The sequence below is a fragment of the Simochromis diagramma genome, unplaced genomic scaffold, assembly GCF_900408965.1.
Source record: "Simochromis diagramma unplaced genomic scaffold, fSimDia1.1 OVJJ01000348.1, whole genome shotgun sequence".
NCBI lineage: Eukaryota > Metazoa > Chordata > Actinopteri > Cichliformes > Cichlidae > Simochromis > Simochromis diagramma.
Genome location: NW_024386755.1, coordinates 3,079,802 through 3,091,336, shown reverse-complemented (window position 1 = coordinate 3,091,336; position 11,535 = coordinate 3,079,802). Strand labels below are relative to the sequence as shown.

The 11,535-nt window shown below is 39.6% G+C and overlaps 1 protein-coding gene across 1 annotated transcript; it reads left to right on the top strand.

Moving 5' to 3' along the window:
- Window positions 1-191: 191 nt before the first annotated feature.
- Window positions 192-11,015, top strand: LOC120729789 (phosphatidylinositol transfer protein alpha isoform-like). The gene is made up of 12 exons (XM_040025684.1): window positions 192-357; window positions 2,666-2,696; window positions 5,478-5,623; window positions 5,979-6,070; window positions 6,270-6,277; window positions 6,389-6,463; window positions 7,292-7,375; window positions 8,964-9,041; window positions 9,158-9,268; window positions 9,380-9,502; window positions 10,086-10,137; window positions 10,230-11,015. Exons 1-11 carry the CDS (start codon window positions 341-343, stop codon window positions 10,131-10,133), a joined length of 813 nt encoding a protein of 270 aa, XP_039881618.1. The 5' UTR covers window positions 192-340; the 3' UTR covers window positions 10,134-10,137; window positions 10,230-11,015.
- The last annotated feature ends 520 nt before the right edge of the window (window positions 11,016-11,535 follow it).

The window sequence follows — 11,535 nt, the reverse complement described above, 5'->3', positions numbered from 1 at the left end:
ATAAACGATGCGGTGTGTTGGCTGCGAGAATAAACTAAATTAATGACACTGTGAGAAGATATTTAAAGGAACGTGATAACAAGAAAAGGCAACTTAAACGTTCACTTAAAGACTGGTCGAAGGTTTCACGACTGCACGTGAACGTCACACGGAGGCACCTGAGCTAAAGGTGTGTGCCGCCTCCTTCCTTCCCGCCGCGCCCCTTCGCTCACACACAGGAAGGAAAGCCGGAGTTTCCCGGAGTGAACCCCAGCGGCAGGCAGTGAATGAAGTGCTCCTGTCACAGTTAGAGAAGAAGTTTTCTATCTCGTATGCAGCCTTTTGTACGGACACGACCGACATGCTGATTAAAGAGTTGTGAGTATCTGAACTTTGTCGCCTTCCACCCGACAAAGGAGCGAGCCGGGACGCGTTTGTGTTGAAATATGGACCATTACAGCAGGATGAATGTATTTGTTTGCTCTTTGAAGTCAGCTGAGCTTTTAGCAGTTTAAAGTGTTATTGAGTCGTTAGCAGGATTACAGAAATAAAGGACCACTCAGGAAATAATTTAGTCACAGGGTGTAAAGTTTCAAACGGCAGAACTCCGGACACCGTCAAACTTTAGGTTAGGCGCTGTCAGCAGAGGTAAATCCACTGCTGACATCACACTTCAGATTAGTAGGAAGGAGTGCCGCGAGGAAACTCGAAAAGTTTAACTTTCTTTGACTTAAAGAGTTTATTACAGTATGTAATATAAACCGAAGTGTAACATTTCAACGAGATGTTGTAAATGTAAAATATAGTAATTCATACTTGCTTAGCCTCGAACTTGTCAGGAAAACCATAAGAATTGGGGAGGAGTTTGAGAACGTTTAACAAGATCAGGAGCTCATAATGCCAGTTTATCACATGTGCCTCAAATGGGAAGAATCAGCTGCCGGGTGCTTTTACCGCGATAGTGTCATGTGCCAATCATGGCTGGCTGACACCTCTGACATGGCTGTCATTTGACCACAGTGCAAAGTACAATAAGAGGCTCAGGCGTTAAAGAGGATTGCCCAGTGCTGCTTTTTCTTTCAGTTTATGGTCACAGAAACGTAACCTCGTGTTCTGTCACCTTCATGCCTGCAAATACTCAGGCTAAAGCAGGTGGGGATTGTGTTATGATATAGGAGAGGAGGCTACGCACGCAGAGCACATGCGCACACACGTAGAGTTTCCTCTAAAAGCGTCTGCATTGTTTGTTTGGGTTCTGCAGCGGTCTTGATTACAGCTTCATAATTTCCGCTTCCTCATTTCTAGGTTCCTGTGGTTGCAGAGAACTGACTACCGTGTTACTTCCTAGTAATAATGATTCATTCCTATAAATCATGATGTTGTTGTGCAGGGTCTGAACAAGCTGGAGCCTCTGGAAGAGGGAGCATTGTATGTGATATTTGCTATCTTTATGGCTGCGCCTCCAGGTTCTGGGTACTCAGACTCAGAAATTATATCAGTTCCGTAGCTCCCAGTTAAAGGAACGTGCCACAAGTATTCCAGTAAGTCGCTCCAAAAGGTGTAGAAATAGCCAACACCACCCAAAAATAATAATAAATCAAATTGGTGGACAAAGACTGTATAGAAAAGATGGGTGTAGCCAACATGATGACATCAGAGGTGTGGCACTTGAAGAATCTAACACTGATTCTATAGGAGAGTTCACCAAATATTGTGGTAGAAGGTAACTTCTATGAATTTACTTATTAAAACCTCTATTTTAGAGCAAACTCAGCAAATGTAAATTTAAAAAAATAATTACAATAATTAAATATTGTCCTGGTTGCTGTTGAATTAAAGTAATTTAGATAATAATACAACAAAAACTAAAATGCATCCAACAAGATAAATGCACATAATTTGTACTGATTATTAAAATGTTTAACTGACAGCCTGTTTGTGGATGCAACTTGGTAACCAAGTTTGCTATCGTTAACAAGTAGCTCATCACTAAAGCCTCTAATGCTGGCCACTTGCTGACAGTGGCTGCAGGCAAAAGTAAGAACAATTGGTATAGAAACCAAAGGGGACGTCCCAATGGTAATTTCCATCTTTTATATCCAGTCTCTGGAATCTGTGCAAAATGCAGACACCAATATTCACTAATTAGTGCAGTACCAGACTATTAAAAATACTGAAGCAAACCAGAGTAATAGTATTTATCAGGTCATTATGTGCTCCAAAAAGCATCAAAAACACGGTCAAGAGGTCCAGTCCGTTCTCAGAAGATATCCTGACCACAAACGCACTGAGGCGAGGCCTGGGTGCAGTGACCTGCCAGAGCTGCTGTTGTTGGCGGATCTGCCAAAGTGACACTAATTCCCATCTTAACCAAATTCAAATAGTGAAGTGTTATGAAGAGCAGTTGAGCATTGAGACTAAAGCTGCTTCTTCTAGCAGTTGGTAAATGCGCTGATTTCATCTCTGCAACTTTACATGGAAGTTTGTGGAATCTGCATTTATTAGAGGAACTTTTGGTCCTCTTCCTGCCTCAATATTCAGCTGTGGATGTTGCCACCTAGTCTGGAAGCAGTTTTTGATCAGTTCATCAATAAGCTGGCATCATGTGAATGGGCAGCTGGTGTTGTAAAATGATTTGCAGATTTGGGCAGAGGTTTCTGACTGCGATGTGTTCTTTCTCTTACAGCCGAGTTGTTCTGCCTGTTTCAGTGGAGGAGGTAAGGACTTACTCATTTACTTTAATACCATCAGTGATGGACACTGTAACCATCGGCATCTTCCACTTGCTGGCTCCTGTATACCCTTGTCATTGATTCACACAGTTACTGCATTATTTCTTTCTTTTTGAAATGGCTATTTTAAGCAACATTTGACAGCTCTGTGAAACTGTTTTATGCCCTTCACCGATTCACTACTGTCTCTTTTCTCTAGTGACGGTTGTCATTGCTGTGACAGTACCTAGTCTTCATTTTTCCCAGATAAAGTACTTTTACAAATTTCAAGCCTGTTGATCAGCAAATTTTATTTATTAATGCATGGACTTTATTAAATCTAAGCGGTTTCACTAGCATATTGTGCTCTTGTAGTTGGTCTGTACTACATGCCAGGTCCAGGATTCATTAAGCTGTGTTTAATTTGCCTTAGCAGCGGATGGCCCCAAACCTTCAAGAGAGCAGCTTCTGTAACTTTAGACATTTACCTTACAGATTTTCATGTTATGAAACCTTTATTTCTCTGGCTCATTCTACCTCTTAATCCTCACGTTCCATACAACAGTTTGCTTTGTTTTTCTTTTGCTTTACAGAGAGCAGAAGCCAGTATTTCACTAAGCAACATAATCACAGCTATGCAACCGGCTTGCTCTGTGATCCGATTCAGTGTGAAAGTTTGCAGGTTTAATCCTCAATTGCCTTGGTTGAGGTGTGACTGTATGGGGAGGGGGCTGCTCTATTTTGTGTAGTTCATTTATTTGTGCAGTCAATGTGAGACAGCTGTAGTGTTTAGAAGTAATGTTGGGTGGGTTACAGGTTAGAAACTACAGTTGTTTATGTTTAATATAAACATAAACGGTAATTAATTATATTGAGTTGCTGGCAGGTATAGTTTGACAATTTGTGATTGGTAATATCTATTTCCTTTTTTTTTTTTTTTTTTTTTTTTATAAAAAAAAGCTGAAAGACCAGTGGCGTGTCGTTTCACTCCACAGTGCAAGGTGTGATTGTAACATTCAGGGATATAAAACAAAAACCCAATCTCCTCCACTGTGTCTACTCCGAGTCTCAGGGAAGCAGATTTGCAAGTTGTGAGGGGTGTGAGTGAAGACTGTTGGTGTGGCAACACAACAGAACAGCTCTGCACTGATGTGCTGAACCTGGAGTAGGACTTGTGTTTGGTCTCATAGCCACAGACCCGTTCAGTTTGCTGATATTTCTGATGCAATCCTGAATCGCTTTGAGCAATAGCGACATACTTGTGATGAGGATGCTTAATGTGGTCCTAAAAAGAAAATGGAAACTCTGGAATATACTTTGAGAAAGACTGAAAAATACATTTACAATCAGATTCTTATAAAACATGAAATTGCTTATTCAATTTTTTTTTTTTTTTTCATTTGAATTTCTAATCCTATTACAAAACTTAAATGTCAAAGCACAGCATAGCAAATTCTGAAGGTGTGGTATGTTAAGGTGTTTCAACGAGCAACCATTTGAGTCATTCTAACAGTTGTCCTCTTAAATGAAGGCCGAGTAAGACTTTAATCCAGTGATTCCTGCTCTCATTAAACCAGTAAACCGTTCAGTCACATTCTGCACCTTGTTTTTGTTTGGAGATCGTATGATGCAAGCTGGCAGGTTCACTTTTTCCCCTGACTAACAGTTTGAGCTCTTTGCCCAAACATGTTTTCCAGTAGTGATTGTTGTCTGCACCTACACATGGTTCCTGCCCCCTGACTGCTTCTGAAAGACTGTAAGACATCAGCGGCAATGACGAGGCACACTGGTTACACATGGCAAACCACATTCCTGAGTTTCTATTCACGGCATCAAAACTGAGCATCCACAGCAAGAAAAATGGGTCACCAACTTCTTTGGTTTAAGGAGTGGAGGGCAGGGCTAGATTGTACTTGTCCAGCTAAACTACAGGAGGCAGTACATGTGGCAACACCTCTGCAACTTTAACCGAAATCCACAAAGAGTAAGAAGAGCCAATCATAAAAAAAAAATAGCAGTCATTTGTTTGTCTGGTTCCTCTGGAACCAGGTTTTACAGCTCTGGGTGACGTGTGTGTACGGTGTGTGGCTGACACCACCAGTGAAGTGAGTCACACACTTTTGCCTGACTCAGGAAACGTTAGGGGAGGGAAGATGCGGGGAAGAACAAGTCATGGAAATGCTTTACACTGCTGAAGTCTGTGTGTAGGGACATATTGGAAAATGGTTAACTCAGGCTCATTTTACATAAATGGTTAACTCAGGTCATGACAGGCTTTTTAAAGAGAGGTTTTTTAACCTACCTTTTAAATGCTCTCCTGTCTGTTTTTCTTTTGACGCATTGAAGTAAAAATCATAAACCTTGCCTGAATTTACATTTGGCTGATCTCCCTTATAACATCGTTTCATTCAACACTGGAATGACACTGTATCCGGATCTCCTACAGTGTCTCAACTTGATTTTCATCTTTGGAAAGTGAGTTACAGGGAAGCAGACAGTGTAGGTGGTGAGTGAAGATGTGTTTATATAGCCAAAAGCTCCTGAATGTGCCAGCGCTGGCACACTAGCACAAACCACAGTTTATCCTGTCTGATGGATGTTCTCCCTCAGAACCTCAGGCAATGTTGGCATGGTGACGAGCGTGCTCGTCACCATCACTCTTGACATGATGTGCTGTCTGCACACTTGGAAACTCTTGGTCAATAGAGACAGATTTTTATCACAAATGATGATCTTTCACATAGTTCATTGTAGTTTCAAACCTCCTTTCTACTTTTGTCCTTCCAGTACCAAGTGGGTCAGCTCTACACAGTAGCAGAGGCCAGTAAGAATGAGACGGGTGGAGGGGACGGTGTGGAGGTGCTGAAGAACGAGCCCTATGAAAAAGATGGAGAGAAGGGACAGTACACCCACAAGATCTACCACCTGCAGACGTAAGCAGCACAGCTCAGCTTCAAACACGCTGTACTATATTGAAAGCGGTTGAAATACTACACAAAAAGTTGTAAAAACACTGATTATTCTTACTATTTCCCCTAATTGCAAATGAAATCATTTTGCAGAGAGCACTGGAAAAACTTTGCCCTGTGGAGACCACAACTTTGACCTCACCTGCTTTTTGCTCAGCTTAACAGAGATGAGAATGATTCCCATCTCTGTTGCTCTGTAATAAAAATGTTTTTCCAGAAAGCAGAGTGGGATGTAAAGAAACTGCTTGATGATAATCTGTGTCTTATTATATTACAGTTTTATGTGGCTACATTAACATTTGCCTGTTTCTCTCTGCAGTAAAGTGTCAGGTTTCATCGCTAAAATTGCTCCAAAAGGTTCTCTGACTGTTCACGAGAAGGCCTGGAATGCATATCCATACTGTCGAACCAGTGAGTCCTAATACACACACACACTCACATTCACTGATGGTCATGCTTACAATGTCTCACCTCACATGTGTGAGGCGAGACACCAGAAATGCGTTTGTGTGAAATTACACAAAAAACTGAAGTTTAAAATCTGACTTATCTAAAATCTTTCCCTCTCTGCATTATCTTCCCAACTTGGTCCACTTTGTTTCTGCTGCAGTCCTCACAGTATGTATTATTTTCTTTTGATGGTTCGGATAAAAGTTAAATTTAAACTTCACAGGAACTGCATTGCCCTTAGTGTTAGTTAACCTGATTGTGTCTCACTCATTCTTACAGAATGAATACATGAAAGACAATTTCATGATCAAGATCGAGACGTGGCACAAGCCTGATATGGGGGATCAGGAGAATGTAAGTGCACACAGTACTTGACCACTTAGTTTGACTTGATCTACCATATGTTTTCAAAATGACATTGGATCTTGATAAATGAGGTATTCAAGTTCAAAATATTGCGATGCACATTGTGAAATTCCTGGATTTAAAATCGCACCAGAAGTCAAAGTTAATAATTGAAATCGTAGGAGGACCCAATCTGTGTGACTGTAAGGACTTCTGAGCATGCTCCCGGTGAGTCAGCAGATGGTGTCCAAGGACATCTGCACACAGATGTGGAGCAGGGCAGCGTATCTTAAATTGAAAGTATACACTGCTCAAAGACTTGATCATCTCATTATAACACAAAGCTGGACTTTAGGGATATTGTCAGAAAGTTTAAACCGTTGTGAGTTTATTTCACCTGCTGTGGTGCAACAGAACATGACAAGAAGGCACAACCTTTGGCGTGTTATGCATCTGTCCAACACCTCAAAATATAGCCACGCACCACCAGGAGCTCACTGATGCCCTGATCCAGCTATTATGTTGCAGCAGCAACAACTACCTTTTACAAGTATGCAAGGGTCAAAGTAAACACAAGGTTTTGTGCATATGCATGTGTAACTTGATCTTGATTGTGTCATACCTGCATATTGATTACTCATCAATCTTCATATTTATGGAAAAGACAGCTAAAGCACTGCTGCAGTTTTATATCTTTGAATTAAGGGGCAGCAGTTATGTTTGTCATTAACCAATAGGTCATTATTATGCAGCTTTTCATTTTAAGTCTGACCTGTTCCCTGTCAGGCAACCAACCAAATATGAAGATATTATTATTATTTTTTTCCTTGTCTGCAGGTGCATGGACTAGATCCAGACACATGGAAGAATGCTGAAGTTGTTTACATTGACATTGCTGACAAAAGACAAATAGATTCAAAGGTAGGGTTTTTTTTTTTTTTATTTTTTTTATTTTTTTTTTTTTTTTCAACCCACATGTCTTTAGGTGTGATTTTATTTTATTTATTTATTTATTTTTCTTTGAACCTGTGATGGTTGAGTTAGCACACCTGTTTTCTTAAACATTGAGTACATCAGTTTACTGTTTGTTACGCTTTATATGAGAGATGCTGAACTTGATTTGTGCTGAAGGTCACTTGTAAAAAATGGGTCAGCCATTTGTCTTACTCCTGCACTTGCAAGTACATTTTAATGTCTTCATTGAAGGGGGGAAAAAAAGTCGGTAAATAAATCGAAATAATATATCCTGGGAGTCATATTTTAGTCACTCTTAGGTTTGTATATTGTTTATATGTCTTAAAGGTAAAGAATAAACATTCGTGCTGTTGTGCCATACACATAAAACCAGAACTCCCAGCATAGGACATTTGATGTTAGTTAATTTGTTAGTTTTTCATCACATTTTAAGTAAGATTTGACAAAACTGGTATTTAAGATGATTTTTGGGGTGTTTTATCAATTATCTAGATTATTTCATTAAAAAATAAATTTTTAGTGTGGTATTATTTGCGCTAAAAGAGAGACTGTTTAAGAAAACCAAAAAAAACCCAACTCGCTGTGAAACATGAACAGGTGATTGTCTAAATTTTAAAACTCTCCTAATAGTGGTTTCCAAAATGTAAGAAATGCATAAAGGAAAAAAATGTACAAATAAAATGGTCTAAATTACTCATCTTATCCACATCTGCCCACGATCACCAAACGTGCTGCATCCACACTGCTCCGCGTCATCTGCAACTTCACCTACTCAGCTCTGCGGCCAGGGCTGAAACCTGTGTGGCTGCCGTGCTCTTTTCTCTTCATTCTTTTGGATGAATTCTCTACACTCTGGACTGTCAGCTTAGTTTAGCTACAGGTCCCTCGCTGCTAAGAACAGCCAACAACCAGCCCGGTTGTCAACATGTTCAGTTACACTCACCACCCCGCCAGTCATTACTAATCTTTTTTTCTAGCTACAGTCCTCTATATATTTATTTATCAATCAGCTCTAGCTAGCTCTGGCTCATGCGATATTAGCCTTCATGTCAGAATGTGTGTAAACAATAGTGTTGCTTACTGCAAAACACCAGGGTTTTTTTAACACATTCAATTCATTTCTTTGGGGTCAAAATGATGTCGGTGGTAATAGAATAGAATAATCCTTTAATTGTCCCACAAGGGGACATTTGGTTGTAACAGCAGCAAGAAACACAATAACAACAAAGAAAAAGATAAAAGGACTCGGTCAGGTTGGAGCTGCTGATACTGGCCGGAAGCTACAAGGTGTGTGTGTGTGTGTGTGTGTTCCTTGTCCTTTTGATCCCACATACTCCAAAATGCAGTATTTAACAAATGAGCGAATGTTTAAGGAAAGTCAGGAAATATGAGATGATGGGCGGTTTAATTTAAGAGTTACTGGATTTTATAATGGCAAGGGGTTGAAATGACCCCCTTGGTTCTAGTGTTAATATTATAAATGATGAATGTGGCCTGTTATAAGCTACATTGTATTGCTTGTATTCATTTTTAGGATTACAAAGAAGATGAGGATCCAGCCAAGTTTACGTCGGAGAAGACGGGCAGAGGGCCTCTGGGACCTGACTGGAAGGTACGCTCCCTCCTTCTCTTCACTGTGGCTCACTTCATTAAAGCTCTGAATTGACTGTGTTTACAGGTCTGGAGACTTTGTGTATTTATGTTGTGTGTACCTCTGTGTGTTTTCAGAAGGAGCTACCAAACAAAAGTGACTGTCCACACATGTGTGCCTACAAGCTAGTCACTGTTAACTTTAAGTGGTTTGGACTGCAGAACAAAGTAGAAAACTTCATTCAGAAGGTATGAAATAAAAAGTGCAGAATAAATATAACCTAATGCACATATTTCTGCACAAAAAAACAATAAATTCCAGTGTGTCCTGACTGTCTTTCACACGTCCCCTCTGTTCAGCAAGAGAAGCGTTTGTTCACCAAATTCCACAGACAGGTGTTCTGCTGGTTAGACAAATGGATTGATCTGACGATGGATGACATACGACGTATGGAGGAGGAAACGCAGAAGGAGCTTGATGAGGTGACTGAGGACTGTATATTAGACCTGCTGGAGGGTGGAGCAGTATTTCTTTGTTGCCCTTCACATTTATTGAGATCTCTTATGTAGAAAAAAAGGCAGTTTTTTTTTTAGTTTAGAATTTTAGTTCATGAAAACAGAGCTCATTGGCTCACTGTGGTGTGTTACAGCAGCATGTTTGTGTTGTCTTTGTCAGTAAAATCAATGATCTGATGAAATTAACAGTTCAACTGCTCATGTTATCAATTCTTGGTGACTGGTAACAGTGAGTTGCAATATGCAGTGAAGTATCTAAAAGTTTGATCTCACTGCTCCAATGTGCTGCAATGGTGTATGTCACTGGAGGATCTGTTCGGGTGTTGAGCTGCTCCCTTTGTTTCTGCTTGAAAACAGTTGTTATAAAAGCAGAAACGACCCTAAACACTGTTTGTGTGTTTGCCTGTAATAAGATCAAAGTATTTTGGGTCAATGTGAAGAAGGATCTTTCTAAAACAAGAACTGGGAGCTGAGCAGTATTTCACATCACTTTCTTTAGTGCACTAATCTGGTTTTCTACCCTTCTAAATACCGTGTCTCCATGTCACAGATGAGGGTCAAAGATCCAGTTAAAGGCAGTACGGCTGCTGAAGACTAGCTCAGTGAGTATTTAACTGGTGCTCTGAAGAATTTTCAATCTGAACATAAATGTTCAATCACTCTTCAATTGTGTTTGTTCTCTTCTCCTCTTCAGCTCATTTTGATACTGGAAGACTTGACTCCACTCCCTGACTGGCGCCGCTGAAACTGGACTGCTATAAAGAAGAAAAGCATTTACGTCCCAATAAAAATCTTGTCTTAATAAGATCTCATTGTTGTGAAGCTGTTGTGTATATTTATGTATTATGCTGAAATACAAGTACAGCAGCTTTTAGTGCTTTTAAAGAAGTGGGTTGCAGGTTGAGGGAGAATTCTTATTTATGCTTTTGGTCATTATATCTTGAACCACTGGGGGGGACAGTGCAGGTTATCTCTGAAACAACATTCCACATTACTGTAATCTTTTTTTTTTTTTCTCCCCCTTCTCCTCGTCTCAGTGACTTATTGTTTACGTACCTGCAACTGCAAAATCTCCAGTGTTAATAAGATTTTATATTTTTCTTATCTATAAATTGTCTTGTTGTGTCTTAACTATAAGTGGACATAAATGCTTTCAAAATCTCCAAATTTCGTGATTTCATAAAGGGCTCAGACTGGATAATCCTCCACCTTCCTCTGCCTCAAATTATTTCTTGTAATCAGATAGATATTGGTGGGGTGGGGTGGGGGGGTGTTTTGTATTTCATTGGGTTGATGATTTGTTGATATGTGTTGAAGATGTGTTGCTGATAATGTGCAAGAAGACCCTGAACTCTAAGCAGATTTCAAAACAATTGACACTACAGCCACTTCTGTCTTGATGATTGTTCAGATGTCCAAGTCTTCCATGTACTGAATGAAATGAAATAACCTGGATATAAATATGAGTTATAACATTGTTCATTGCATTTGTACATATGTATTTGTATCTCTGCTGTAAGTGTCTCAGTGATCTTTTAAACCTTCAGCAACACCCCCCCCCCCCCCCCACCACCACCACCACCAAAGACCCTTTCTGTGATATAGCTGAATGTCTTTAGACCATGCAGATCATACAATATCCAGATTAATTCATAACATTTATTGTGATTTTGACCTTTATTTTCTGTGACACATTTGGGTGCCACAAAAAAGGAAATGGGCTGTCAGTGCCCTGGAGAAAAATATTCACATGTGCGTTTTGAAACTAATTTTTTTTTTTTTTTTTTTTTTTTTTTTTTTTTTAAAGCTTTAAAATACTTGGCAGAAGTCAAAAGTCTTGATTACTGGCATTTAATATTGTTGAAGACAGGAGTCTGATTCCTCATGCTTTAACAGAAATAGTATTTAGTTATTTTTATTTTTTTTAGCATTATTAATTTGTGTTCTTTGCAGAACTTTTTTGAGTAAACTTACATTTTTATTCGCGTATGATTATATTA